We start from the raw sequence: 14,994 nt of genomic DNA, 5'->3' as shown, positions 1-14,994 counted from the left end.
CCAATTCCCGCGCTGTGCTTGTTGGTCGGTCGGTCTGTCGTTTTAGCTAAAAAAAAAAAAAAAAAGTTCAAGTTGGGATGAAAAAAAAATGTTTTGGGTCGGCGAGCGGGTTCGATTCCCACCCGGGCCATTTTATCTTGAAGTGATAAAGTTCGTTTTCGGAACGGCTGGCTTTCTCCTATCCTGTCTTCCTTCCCTGTTCGATTTTGGGACGATAAGACCTTAGGAGTTACAGTTCCCGCTGTCAAAAATCCTTTTTTTTAAGTTTGGGTCTTTGTCAGCCCTCAATCAGCACTAAGGTGATCGCTTTTGGGACATTCAATTTTGGCTACAAATTTTTTGGATGCCCTTGACACTCAACCTTTGCTGATTCTTTAGCACGGGAGATTTCAGGCTGGTGTGATGCTCTCTGTTTAAAGTCCCCAACCAGACTAGGCTGGTTACAATTAGGGTACCAAGCTTTCTTTGAGGAAGCTCAAGGGGAATTTTCCAAGACATTTCACTTCTGGAAAAATCAGCTTTTTTACATTTTGACATACTTACCTATTTTTCTTAGGATAGTATAAAAACAGGAAAAATGATTTAATCAAATTTAATGAATAATGAATCACTATTACAAGTCTGTTTGAAGTGAATAGGTACTTATATATGTATTTTATTGCTACTACATGCATGATTCATTGATTATCCATCAATATGACCTTGCTTAGACCACCAGGAAAACAAGATTCTATCTAGATACTTACTTATAAATAAGTTATCTTGCCCCTGGGATAAATTTAATTTGAAGAAAACATTTACAGATTTACACATCAATTTTTAATACCTAATTATTAAAATGTTTTTTTAACTTACATTGTCCACATCTGAATTCCTATACCCAAGCTCCTTCTCCTTCAATCTCATCTGATCCCGCAGGGAGTCCACTTGTCCCCGCAACTTCTGCAGAACACTGATATCAATTTCTGGACTGAGCTGTTGAGATTTCATCGGCGAAGAACCTTCGTGTTCAAGCCGCTTGGACAGTTTCTTGTTTTCCTCTTGTAGTCGGTTGACCATTTCAACGAGTTGTTGCGTCTCTTCCTTCCAGCTCTCTTCAATCTCTTCTACCTCCTGCAAAGGAGATAATAGAAGTTGAGTGAACTGAAGAACTCTCAAAAACAGTCCTATGTAACTGTAGGGGATGGCAAGGTGAAGAGGGGGAGGAGCACTCACTCACTTGGTGTGTTTCTTCACACTTACTTTGTGCCGGCGTTGTCCTTTTCTTCCTTTGGGGTGTGGATTGTAAAAAGAGTGTGTTCACTGTGTGGACTGTATGGCATGGATATGTATCTTGTGTAGTGGCACTTTAGGAACTGAGGAGCGGAGAGAGAGAGGCCTATGCTTCGATCTAATATTAGTAGGTAATGCGTGACAAGTTTAATGCCTCTCTGGACAAAGTTTACCGGGTGGTGTTGACATACCGACCCAGTATCGCGTAAACAGTAACTATTTTTTTACCCTATGTTTAGAGTTTGAGTAGACATAGTGAGCAAAAGAGTTTACACTATGTTTCAACTGCTAGGTTAAAGATACTTTTTAGTCTCATTTGAGCAGGATAAACAGGCATAAGCTATTCTATTCTATGTTGCTGAATGTGGTAAAAAATAATGAAGTAGATTTGCTAAGCAAGTCTAGTTAAATTTGACAGGAGGGTAGTGCAATTGTCTTGTAAGAGCTACCTACGTTGTAGGTTTAATTTCTGCCTGGGGTGAACTTCATCATAAACAAGGTTTGTTTTCGATGGCTTCCTAATATTCTGTCCTCAATCTCTCTTTAACCATTTGTTACAGTTCATTCAATCAAGACCCCTTGTCATACCTCTATCAAGCTTTTTTTTTTCAATACTTGCCTTTTCAAACCTCAATCTGTCCTGTACCCGTTCCAATTTCTCATGCTCCAGTTTACTAATATGATCTCCGAGCTCTTGTAGTTTGGTGTTCTCTCGTTCATTTTTACTCGCCAAACACTCCAAGTGTTCGAGTGCCACAATGACCTTGGGCATAATACTTGTGACAGCATCAGGTCCATACTGGTCAATGATCTTCTCAAATTCTTTGCCTGAAGAGAAAAATTAGAAAATTACACAAGAATAATTCAAAACTTTTGACAATATTTCCATTTCTTCGACCTCAAACCAATGTTTGTGTCTAGAATGATGTCCAACTTATGTGATCTGTTTTCAGCATATCCTTCTCTGCTAAGGAAGAATGGTAAGTAATTATTCAGAAGCCACAACAATGAAAAAGAAAGTTCCTTTTTTTGTTTAACCTAACCTTATGATAACACTGGTCCCTGCTTGTTTGAGACAGCTCCTTTTATTAGCAATTTTCTATTGACATGGCTTCTGAACAAGTACCGTGATCGGTTGTTAGCATATCCTTATCTGATAAGAAAAAACCCATAGGCACCAGGACGAGATAATACAAACCTATTTCAGAGGCAATGTCAAACACATCAATAACAGTGAGAGTGGAGCTGTATTCATCATCCATACTGTTTCCTTCAGTCTGATGCTGAACAGAAAATGGCATTTGAAACACAAATATCACTGAAACACTGCCAAAAAAAACCTTATGGGAAAATCATCACAGATTGCGACAGATTTGAGAAAACACTTTGAACTTTGGTCGCTGTACTTTCAGCAGGAATGAGTATGTGAGTAATAGGGAGAGAGGGAAAGAAAAGTGTTCTAATTTTAAAAACTTCAGATGAATCATGAAAAGTTGAAAATAAAATGTTGAAAAAGAGTGAACAGTGAAAGAGCTTTGAAAGCTGAAAGTTGAAAATGAAAGTTCACTTTTATTTTTTTTTTCTAAAAATATAAAATGCACCTGCAATTTCAGTTAGGTATGCAATGTTCAGTACATTTTGCATTTTTACGGAAAAAGTACTGCTGGTAGCTTGTAGCTTGAGAAATTAGTCAGGCGTTTTATACAAAATGTATTCTTGGTTCGTTTGGGACTTCGGGCTAGCCTCGTTATCTTGGAGGGTGGCGCGTCTGCCTTGTAAGTGCTAGGTCGTGGGTTCGATTCCCTCCCGGGGAGAATTTTATCCTAAACAGGTTGTCGGAAAGGTTGGCTTTCTTATGAAATGTTTTTTTTTTCTATAACAAGTAATGAAATGCGTTTGGTGGCTCCTTTGGCACCTAAATATTTTAATAAATTATAGATAGGTACCTACGAATAAAATGTTATCTTCTTCATACAGGACTTCAATTTGCAAAATGACAGATTTTTGTTAGGTACCTAATATATGTACCTAGGTTGTAAAAAAGTTGATTTATTGAAAAAAAAAAAAAAAAAATCTAGGTGAATAGGTGAAGGCAAGTGGAACAATATAAGAATAAATAAATTAATGTTTTGCCAATGTCACTAAATATTCCAAATGTTAATGGCATTTGAATTTCCTGGTTTGTTTGAGCGTAGAAATCATTGAGCAGGGCTGTATCCAGGGGGGAGTCCAAGGGGCCGGGGCCCACCCTCGGATTTTATTTTGCCCCTCTTTCTTCTTCTTCTTCTCCTTTTGCCTTTTCCCGTGTTTAGACGGGGTCGGCGTTTTTTGTGGATGCTCCAAAATTTTCGTTTTTCGTTTCTTCGGAGTCGGGCCAACAGTAAAGGAGAAAAAAGAGGCTTGAGTCCCCCCCCCCCTTTAATACGACCCTGTCTCTGGACGGTTATTTGCATAATTTCCTACAACTATTGGCATCAGTATCAGTAATTAATTTACGAGAATGTAAAAAAAAAAAATGTTATTGTGATCGATCTTATGCAAAAATAATAGAAAGTAAAAAAGAGCTCTCCGGAAAATACATAAAATTAATATTCATACAATCATAGTGTTTTCGTGCTTTATTGGTGAAAAATTGCATTTTTTCTCAAGATGAATATTGAAATTTTGTGTGCATTAAAAAATAAGGAAGTTTCTTCAGAAAATTACAAAATTTCAGAAGTCTTTCAGGATTAGTGTCTTTTCATTTCGCTCATTAGTTATTTTTTTGTTATTTTAAGGAATATCTTTACCCCTATCTCAGTTGTTACAATAATTTAAGGAGAAAAAAAAAATCAATTCTTCAGAAAATTCAAGATTACCTACAAGTCAATGGAGCTTTTACAGCCTTTGAGCAGTTAAGGAATCCCTAAACATTACAATATTTGCAAGAATTTAAGGAGTATATAAGAGTCATTCCTCCTATAGCCGTTGCACAAAACAAGATTACATACTGCACTCTGGAGCTAAAAGAATTTAAGGATATATTATTCCAGCCGTTTCAACCACTAAGGAATCCCAAAACAAAATTTGCAGAAATTTAAGGAGATCCTAATTCTTCCAGCGGTTATAGGGAAGCTAAGACTGGTTGCTGGAACCCCTAAAATCCAAAATGCTGTCCGAAATGATAATGTCCCGGATTGAAATGCTGAAAAATGATATTGTAGAAGGTAAGTAGGTAGTATGAAAATGGTTGGTGGTAGAAAAATGGCAGGGCCAAATCAACAATTAACTTTGTAAAGCACATTGCATACCATAAAATAAATTACCGGCGTTCATACAATTCATATTGAAGACTGATTATGAGAAGTCAATAGGTAGTCATTATGTAGGTACTTGATTAGTTGCCTTTGATGATTTGTAATTGCTAGGTCGCGGGTTCGATTCCCGCCCGAGGCGGATTTTATCCTAAAAAGATTTAGGTTTGTTCTCCGAACAGCTGGCTTTCTCTAATCCTGTCTCCCTTTTCTCATCACCTTCGGGACGGTAAGACATTAGCATTAAAGCTAATCTCCCTTCCCTCCTATAAAGCTACTTCCCCTCCAATAAAGCTATCCCCCCCTCCAATAAAGCTTATTTCCCCTTCAATAAAACTCTCTCTCTCTCTCTCTCTCTCTCTCTCTCTCTCTCTCTCTCTCTCTCTCTCTCTCTCTCTCTCTCTCTCTCAAAAAAGAGAACATTGACCCTCCATTCTCCTATTTTTCACTTGATTAAACTGCCATGTCCCCATGTTCCCAGGCTATGAGACCACAAATTCTCACCTATCTGTTCTACATTTCCTGTATGGCTCATAATAAAACACACCATCCTTTGTGGCCAACGGTAAGATGATTTATTGGCGATCTATTTTCTTAGCTAACGAGTAGGTTAAACTCCATCAAATAAATAGGTAGGTAAATATGTAAATGTCTTGAAAAAAAAAAAAAAAGAAAGAAAGACAGATAGGTATCTAGTTAATTTTCGGGTTTCGAACCCCTAACCTCCACATATTTATTGAAGCCATTCATTATCGATATCAAAACTTTTTTTTTTTAATCGGTTTTATCTCCTTGTCCATTTATCTTTACCGTTTCAGTTCATGTATAATGCCTACATTTATGTGTTGATCAAAACAGTGGACTTACTGGACACGGTATGTAACTTTTACCTAATCTTCTTCTTCTTTTTCTTCCTTTTCCCGCATACAGACGGGGTCGGCGTTTTTCGTCAGCCCTCAATCAGCCCTAAGGTGATCGCTTTTGGGCTGACATTTGGTTTTGACTACAAAATTTTACGAGTGGATGCCCTTCGCACTCAACCTTTGCTATTTGTTTAGCAAGGGAAATTCAGGCTGGTGTACTCCCTGTTTATAGTCCCCCAGCCAGACTAAGCTGGTCTACTCCCTGTTTAACGTCCCCCAGCCAGACGTTAACTATTACCTACCTAATGGACCTAGGCTTGCACGTCAGAGGTGCCGGGTTCAATTCCCGGGGAGGTCGAAGATAATGCCTACATTTATGTGTTGATCAAAACAGTGGACTTACTGGACACGGTATGTAACTTTTACCTAATCTTCTTCTTCTTTTTCTTCGCCTTTTCCCGCGTACAGACGGGGTCGGCGTTTTTCGTCAGCCCTCAATCAGCCCTAAGGTGATCGCTTTTGGGCTGACTTTTGGTTTTGGCTACAAAATTTTACGAGTGGATGCCTTTCGCACTCAACCTTCGCTATTTCTTTAGCAAAGGAAATTCAGGCTGGTATACTCACTGTTTATAGTCCCCCAGCCAGACTAAGCTGGTCTACTCCCTGTTTAACGTCCCCCAGCCAAACGTTAACTATTACCTAATGGACCTACCTATAACTGAATACTCCCATGGCCGAGTGAGTATCACACTAGGCTTGCACGCCAGAGGTCCCGGGTTCAATTCCCGGCGAGGTCGAAGATTTTTTCCGCTCTGTGCTTGAAGTTCGAGGTGCACTCAGCCTCGGGAGGACAATTGAGTAACTATTTTAATCGAGTAGCGACCAGTGGTGACATTACCAGTGTAAAAAGATTGTATTGAACTATGGTATAGGTAATCCGTAATCGATTGCAAAGGAGGCACACTTAGTAATGATGTGATATCCACAAAAGATGTGAAAAAGCTCTGCTTTACCACAAAGAATTTGAGATTTGATTGATTGATATGAGCTTGTCAGAGGTGCCGGGTTCAATTCCCGGGGAGGTCGAAGATTTTCCGCTCTGTGCTTGAAGTTCGAGGTGCACTCAGCCTCGGGAGGACAATTGAGTAACTATTTTAATCGAGTAGCGACTAGTGGCGACATTACCAGTGTAAAAAGATTATTGAACTATGGTATAGGTAATCGATTGCAAACGAGGAACACTTAGTAATGATGTGATATCCACAAAAGATGTGAAAAAGCTCTGCTTTACCACAAAGAATTTGAGATTTGATTGATTGATATGTTAACTTAATCTATCCGTGTTTCAGGTATTCTTCGTACTGAAGAAGAAACAATCTCACATCACCTTTCTTCATGTTTATCATCATGCAGCAATGCTTTTGACAAGTTGGGCCTACTTACGGTTTATCAAAGGTACGTTTAGTGGGTTCGATTCCCGCCCCGGGGCACTTTACCCTAAACAGATAGGTAAGGCTCGTTCTCGGAACAACTGGCTTTCTCTTATCCTCCTCTTTTCGATTTCGGGACGATAAGACCTCAGTAGTTACAACTCCGTCTATCACATCTCTTGAGAGAAAAAAAAGTAGATAATGTACCTAGGTACATATCACCTACCTATGTGTGAGTCACAATAGATCTACATACAAATTAATAAAAGGTCGCAGTGATAATTACATATGCATACCCTCTCTCGGGAGAAGAGCATCAGCCAGGCATAAATATACGTAATAAAGGTATAGGTAGGTATGTATTATGTACAATTGTACATAAATACCTATCTTATTATGTATCACTCTAATATCTATCTACATCTCTTTCCCTACTACCAGGGGAACAAGTGATATTTCTGGGAGCTCTGAACTGTCTGGTCCACGCTATTATGTACAGCTATTACTTCTTCGCCTCCTTCGGTCCGAAAGCTCAAAAGTACCTCTGGTGGAAGAAGTACATCACCAAACTTCAAATGGTGAGTACAGAGGTCAAGAACCTGGTAGTCAGGAGGGCGTGGGTTCAATCCCTGGCTACGCGAACCCGTTAGAGTCCTTTTTACTTTCCTTATCCCATAGAAAAGTAATGTAATTCTGAATGAGTTCTATACGACATTTCACAGAATAGATTTCACCATAATAAACAATAGATTACTGATTCCTTACTTGCCTCGGTGATGTAGAGTAGATATTGTAGAGGTCAAGACGTTCGCCTGGTAAATCTGGTAATCAGAAGGGTGTGGGTTCAATTCCAGCCGAGGTATGGAATTTTATCCTCAGCATTGTTTAGACATAGTGAGCAAAAGAGTTTACACTATGTTTCGACTGCTAGGTTAAAGATACTTTTTAGTCTCATTTGAGCAGGATAAACAGGAGCTATTCTATTCTATGTTCCTGAATGTGGTAAAAAATAATGAAGTAGATAAGGGTAGTGCAATTGTCTTGTAAGAGCTACCTAGGTTGTAGGTTTGATTTCTGCCTGGGGTGAACTTCATCATAAACAAGGTTTGTTTTCGATGGCTTCCAAATATTCTGTCCTCAGTCTCTCTTTAACCATTTGTTACAGTTCATTCAATCAAGACGTCTTGTCATACCTTAAAATCCGCCCCGGGCGGGAATCGAACCCGCGGCCTAGCGCTTACAAGGCAGACGCACTACCAACTAAGCTAACTAGGCTGGCGGGGTTGTAGGTTTGATTTCTGCCTGGGGTGAACTTCATCATAAACAGATAAGGTTTGTTTTTGATGGCTTCCTAATATTCTGTCCTCAGTCTCTCTTTAAACCATTTGTTACAGTTCATTCAATCAAGACCCCTTGTCATACCTCTATCAAGCTTTTTTTTTTCAATACTTGCCTTTTCAAACCTCAATCTGTCCTGTACCCGTTCCAATTTCTCATGCTCCAGTTTACTAATATGATCTCCGAGCTCTTGTAGTTTGGTGTTCTCTCGTTCATTTTTACTCGCCAAACACTCCAAGTGTTCGAGTGCCACAATGACCTTGGGCATAATACTTGTGACAGCATCAGGTCCATACTGGTCAATGATCTTCTCAAATTCTTTGCCTGAAGAGAAAAATTAGAAAATTACACAAGAATAATTCAAAACTTTTGACAATATTTCCATTTCTTCGACCTCAAACCAATGTTTGTGTCTAGAATGATGTCCAACTTATGTGATCTGTTTTCAGCATATCCTTCTCTGCTAAGGAAGAATGGTAAGTAATTATTCAGAAGCCACAACAATGAAAAAGAAAGTTCCTTTTTTTGTTTAACCTAACCTTATGATAACACTGGTCCCTGCTTGTTTGAGACAGCTCCTTTTATTAGCAATTTTCTATTGACATGGCTTCTGAACAAGTACCGTGATCGGTTGTTAGCATATCCTTATCTGATAAGAAAAAACCCATTCCTTCGGTCCGAAAGCTCAAAAGTACCTCTGGTGGAAGAAGTACATCACCAAACTTCAAATGGTGAGTACAGAGGTCAAGAACCTGGGTAGTCAGGAGGGCGTGGGTTCAATCCCTGGCTACGCGAACCCGTTAGAGTCCTTTTTACTTTCCTTATCCCATATTAAGGAAAGTAATGTAATTCTGAATGAGTTCTATACGACCTACATTTCACAGAATAGATTTCACCATAATAAACAATAGATTACTGATTCCTTACTTGTCTCGGTGATGTAGAGTATTGTAGAGGTCAAGACGTTCGCCTGGTAAATCTGGTAATCAGAAGGGTGTGGGTTCAATTCCAGCCGAGGTATAGAATTTTATCCTCAGCATTGTCTGGGAATTCGACCATACTAATAGTAGTAGACTATTGCTGTAATTATTGGCTCGCCCCGAATCGACTTTAGGCTGGGATTGCGGTTCTCAAAAGTAAGATTAGTGGCAACACCTCTTTTATTTGTTCGATTTTTTTTTCCCCTTTCGTCTTCAGACTCAGTTCATCCTGATCGCGCTACACCAGTGGGCGCTCATCCTGTTCAATTGTAAGGTTCCTGTTCTCATCAGCTACTCCATCATAGCGCAGAATGTCCTGTTCGTCATCCTCTTCTGGAATTTCTACTACAAGACCTATCTCAAGAAGAGCAGTAGGAAAAAAGGAATTTAAAATTGGAAAACAAGGAAACACAAAGTCGGAGTTGACTTCAAATCTGGATTGAACTGGGTCTAATGCTGGGGTTTGCCAAATCGGGATTGAGATGAAACGAGGATTTCCCTATAAGTACTTAATAGCCAGGTCAACCTCGGATTGAACTCAACCCTGAGACAATCCACGGTCGTAAAACTCGACCTAAGAGAAAGGGCCGCCACGGGCCCCCAAAAGTTCGATCAATTCACTATCCCAATATGGATCCTTAGTAGTGAAGCAAAAGGCTGCAAATTAACCTTATGGGAAAATCATCACAGATTGCGACAGATTTGAGAAAACACTTTGAACTTTGGTCGCTGTACTTTCAGCAGGAATGAGTATTTGAGTAATAGGGAGAGAGGGAAAGGAAAGTGTTCTAATTTTAAAAACTTAAAAACTTCAGATGAATCATGAAAAGTTGAAAATAAAATGTTGAAAAAGAGTGAAAGGAAAGACTTGCTGAAAGTTGAAAATGAAAGTTCACTTTTATTTTTTTTTTTCTAAAAATATAAAATGCACCTGCAATTTCAGTTAGATATGCAATGTTCAGTACATTTTGCATTTTTACGGAAAAAGTACTGCTGGTAGCATGTAGCTTGAGAAATTAGTCAGGCGTTTTATACAAAATGTATTCTCGGTTCGTTTGGGACTTCGGGCTAGCCTTGTTATCTTGGAGGGTGGCGCGTCTGCCTTGTAAGTGCTAGGTCGTGGGTTCGATTCCCTCCCGGGGAGAATTTTATCCTAAACAGGTTGTCGCAAAGGTTGGCTTTCTTATGAAATGTTTTTTTTTTTCTATAACAAGTACCTAATGAATGCGTTTGGTGGTTCCTTTGGCACCTAAATATTTTAATAAATTATAGGTAGGTGCTACCCAACCACACAGGTACCTACGAATAAAATGTTATCTTCTTCATACAGGACTTCAATTTGCAAAATGACAGATTTTTGTTAGGTACCTAATATATGTACCTAGGTTGTAAAAAAGTTGATTTATTGAAAAAAAAAAAAAAAAAATCTAGGTGAATAGGTGAAGGCAAGTGGAACAATATAAGAATAAATAAATTAATGTTTTGCCAATGTAACTAAATATTCCAAATGTTAATGGCATTTGAATTTCCTGGTTTGTTTGAGCGTAGACATCATGGAGCACGGCCGTATCTAGAGGGGAGTCCAAGGGGCCGGGGCCCACCCTCGGATTTTATTTTGCCCCTCTTTCTTCTTCTTCTTTTTTTGCCTTTTCCCGTGTTTAGACGGGGTCGCCGTTTTTCGTTGCTGGGGTTTGCCAAATCGGGATTGAGATGAAACGAGGATTTCCCTATAAGTACTTAATAGCCAGGTCAACCTCGGATTGAACTCAATCCTGAGACAATCCACGGTGGTAAAACTCGACCTAAGAGAAAGGGCCGCCACAGGCCCCCAAAAGTTCGATCAATTCACTATCCCAACATGGATCCTTTGTAGTGAAGCAAAAGGCTGCAAATCAACTTTGTAAAGCACATTGCATACCATAAAATAAATTACCGGCGTTCATACAATTCATATTGAAGACTGATTATGAGAAGTCAAAAGTCATTATGTACTTGATTAGTGGCCTTTGATGATTTGTAATTGCTAGGTCGCGGGTTCGATTCCCGCCCGAGGCGAATTTTATCCTAAAGGGATCTAGGTTCGTTCTGGAACGGTTGGCTTTCTCAAATCCTGCCTCCCTTTTCCCTTCACTTTCGGGACGATAAGACATTAGCAATAAAGCTAATCTTCCTTCCCTCCTATAAAGCTACTTCCCCTCCAATAAAGCTATTCCCCCCTCCAATAAAGCTACTTTCTCCTCCAATAAAACTAATCTCCCTTCCCTTCAATAAGGTGACATTCAATTCCATAATCCATCTCCCAAATTCCGATCAAAAAGGTAGCATGAACGTTATCGTCGCTTCAGGAACGAAATTGCCTATCTGATGCCATTTCCATTTGGTAGACGGTAAAATCGTCCGGGAATTTTTTAGCCCGTAGTTTATTCGATCATGGTTAAAGAATACCTTTGTACCTACCTAATTTGTTTAATATCTTTTGGTAGACGGTAAAATCGGTAAATTAAATAGGTAGGTATACGAGCAAGTGCCAGAGCCGTGTACAGGATTTCACCGAGGGGGGAAGGCCCAAGAGCCAAATCTGAGCCCAAACTGTAATGTACCAAAAGGATTCTCCAATTTTAGGAATCTGCCCCATAGTAAAGGCGCAAAAATGAAGCCTTTCTGCGGCCCGGGCTCCCTCGGCCCCCAATAAATGAGGCCGTGGTAAGTAACTACCTATGTATATCTGAGTCAACAATTGAACATTACCTACAATTTATTTTTTAGTAAGTACATAATAATATATCAGTTTTAATGATTTTATTATATTGTCGAGTTATTTTTGTAGGTTAGACTTTGCACAGCTGTTTTTCCACAGATTTTTTGGTAGAGGCTATCATGTCATTTTATCTTTTGTTTAGGTACTTTAGGTTATTTTACAGGTACACTTGATATGTAGTTTCTGAAGAGACCCAAACGCATTGGCACTTGGTATTTTATCATCGAAAAAAATTAGAATTTATTTTATTTTGATCAAACAAAAACACCACTGTAAAAGAAAAGAAAAAAAAATAATAATAATAAAAAAAAAACATTTCGCGTCTCTCGGAAATACGTGCCAAGAAAAATGTCGACGGCAGTACGGCTGTGTTTCGTCCTGTTGGTCGTGCGACTCGCCAAGTCAGACGATGACTACTGGTTTGATAACTACCCAGAATGCGGCAAGCCCACGACCTGTGCCCGGCCTAGCTACACGGTTCGTTACGAGGGCCCCATTTGCATCCCGGGCCCAAATAGGGAGTCCACACCTGAGTCGACCGCGAATTGTCTGAACAGTTTACCTGATAGTGAGTGGCTGGCCTAAGCTCGTCAATTTTAAAAAGTCGAATAGCTCGGAAAACGTACGAGCACAAAAGATGATTTTTACGGAAATCTGAACTTTGTTTTTAACATCCTCTTTCTATTTTTATACTTTTTTACTATAGTTTTGATTTTACTGTTTGTTTTTCTGTTTCTTTATACTTTTTATTGTAGTTTTGTTTTCACTATAATTATGTTTTCTACTTCGATAAATAATAAAAATAAATAAAGAATAACTTAAATAGCGGGAACACTTTCATTGCAAAACCAAGTCGAGAAAGAACGGAAAAGACGAGAAGAATAAGTTCAGAACAAAAGACACTAACCACAGTAATGAAGGAATGAACTAAAGTGAAAGAAGAATGGATGGAAGAGGAGGAAAAGAGGATGAATTAAAATAGAATAAAATCAGATTGTGAAGAAATGAGAGCGCAGAATAATAATAATGAAAGAATATTGACAAAGAATAAGAAAAAGAAAAGATTTAAGAGAAGAGTAGAAGAGAAGTGGAGAGAACAGTAGCAGAGTAGCAAACAGTGAAAGAGGTGAGGAGGGCTTTGAGGAAAGAAATGAGAGCGTAGAATGAAAAAGAATATTGACAAAGAAGGAAAGGGAAGATTTAAGAGAATAGCAGAAGGGATCAGTAGAAAATAAGTGAAGAGAAGAGTAGAGAACAGTGAAAGAGGTGAGAACAGAAGAGTAGAGAGCAGTGAAAGAGGTGAGAACAGAAGAGGAGAGAACAGTGAAAGAGGTGAGAAGGGAAGAGGAGAGAACAGTGAAAGAGGTGAGAAGAGAAGAGAAGAGTAGAGAACAGTGAAAGAGGTGAGAAGGAAAGAGTATAGAGAACAGTGAAAGAGTTGAGAAGAGAAGAGTAGAGAACAGTGAAAGAGGTGAGAAGAGAAGAGTAGAGAACAATTAAAGAGTTGAGAAGAGAAGAGTAGAGAACAGTGAAAGATGTGAGAACAGAAGAGTAGAGAACAGTGAAAGAGGTGAGAAGAGAAGAGGAGAAAAGAAAAGAGAAGAGAAGACAAAGAGAATTAAAAGTTGGTTGATGAATGATGATCAAGAGTGGAAAAATGCGGAACTATGATTGACAGAATCCATTTTTTTATTATTATTATTATTATTTTTTTTTTTTATGGGTTTGATAGAGGGAACTGTAGGTACTAGGTACCTACTTGTTAAGGTCTGATCGTCTCGATAAGACCTTAGCAGTTACAGTACCCTCTTTTTAATATCAAACCTGTTTTTTTTTTATCTTTTTTAAAAAAAGTAATGATTATTTTATGTTGCTTGCACCGATCTTTACGTTTCATGATCTCTCTGGGGTGGAAAAAAATCTCACAAATTTCCCTCTCTCTCCCTCCTAATCTTTTCCTCTCTTCTTCTCTTTTTTTTTCCTTCTTTTTTTTTTTTTTTTTTTTTTTTTTTTTTTTCAAGTACCTAATTTCTCTCTTGTAAATGGGTAATGGGTACGTATAATTTTTGGGGTTGTTTGTCGCAGAGAAGGTGAAAAAAGTCATGTGTTTTCCACCCTTTTTTGTGGGAAGTTAGAGGTTGTTGTACTCGTAGAGGAAGTGGAAAGATCAAGGTTCAAATCCGGGTTTGGAACAGAAAATGTCACACAGCCAGGGGCAATGCACGTTAAATGTCAGTGCCTATAAGGTATCTATAGCATCATAAATAGGTATAACTTTATAAAATCATAACTATACAATGCTACATAGGTATACACTGAGAAAAGAAAAAATGGTGACAGGGTGCCACAAGTTTAGGGCGGAAGAACTCTATTATTGGGTTACTTCCCCTAATTTAGGCTGTTGGAATGCTATATTATATATACTGTCGAACTTCCCGATACAGAGTTTAATATTAGAGTGCTGGAACCCAGTCTCCCGATTAGGCAGCCGGCACCCTAGTTCTTTTCTCAGTGTAATTTTATTATAATTATGTACATATTTGCCTACAATGCTACAAAGAACTTTGGAAAATGTAAAAGTTAAAAAAAGTAAAAATGTTTTGTGTATCACACTACTTTCTATTACACTACGACACCATAAAAAGTTAAAGAAAATCGATATTTTACAATTCCAACTTCCATGTTTCTTGCTGTCAACTTTTAAAAAATCTTGATCTTACATTATTGGGGTACAACATTAAAATGTCTTTGAACCCTAAAACGGATATTGGAACCCATTTCTGAATGGAACTTGACAATTTCTCATTACATTGTGCAGGTTAAGGTATATGTATGTTCATTGTCCACACATAGTCTACCGGCTGTCAATTGACATCGACCGATGTCGACCGACAGGCCCACACAGCCCCGACAGCATAGATTCACCTCGTCGTCGATCAACTATGTTTAGACACACCTATTATTTTCCACAAGTTTGGCCATGCCTCGGGATGAACTAGCGGGATTCCGGAGCGAAGCGACGGAATTCAGCTAGTATGTACATAAAGACCAAGGACTAAA

The 14,994-nt window shown here is 38.7% G+C and overlaps 1 protein-coding gene and 1 long non-coding RNA gene across 3 annotated transcripts in view; one reads left to right on the top strand and one right to left on the bottom strand.

Moving 5' to 3' along the window:
- Window positions 1-9,639, top strand: part of LOC103508880 (elongation of very long chain fatty acids protein 4-like) — a 13,375-nt gene extending 3,736 nt beyond the window's left edge. Inside the window, exons 3-7 of one of the 2 annotated variants that reach the window (XM_008473459.3) lie at window positions 5,047-5,130; window positions 5,384-5,440; window positions 6,778-6,883; window positions 7,300-7,436; window positions 9,394-9,639. In XM_008473459.3, coding sequence (XP_008471681.1) covers window positions 5,047-5,130; window positions 5,384-5,440; window positions 6,778-6,883; window positions 7,300-7,436; window positions 9,394-9,567 — 558 coding nt within the window. In that variant the 3' untranslated portion in view covers window positions 9,568-9,639. The remainder of the gene's footprint in view (window positions 1-5,046; window positions 5,131-5,383; window positions 5,441-6,777; window positions 6,884-7,299; window positions 7,437-9,393) is intronic. The other variant, XM_026823369.1, reaches the window with a different exon arrangement.
- LOC113467278 lies at window positions 8,338-8,784 on the bottom strand. Its single transcript, XR_003391417.1, has 2 exons — window positions 8,736-8,784; window positions 8,338-8,520 (listed from the first exon to the last, which is right to left on the bottom strand). It is a non-coding gene; the product is annotated as an uncharacterized LOC113467278 (long non-coding RNA).
- Window positions 9,640-14,994: the final 5,355 nt, after the last annotated feature.

This window comes from Diaphorina citri, unplaced genomic scaffold, assembly GCF_000475195.1.
Source record: "Diaphorina citri unplaced genomic scaffold, Diaci psyllid genome assembly version 1.1 scaffold444, whole genome shotgun sequence".
In the NCBI taxonomy this organism is placed as follows: domain Eukaryota; kingdom Metazoa; phylum Arthropoda; class Insecta; order Hemiptera; family Psyllidae; genus Diaphorina; species Diaphorina citri.
Note: the sequence above shows the minus strand (reverse complement) of the source record. Positions and strands in the feature narration are given on the sequence as shown.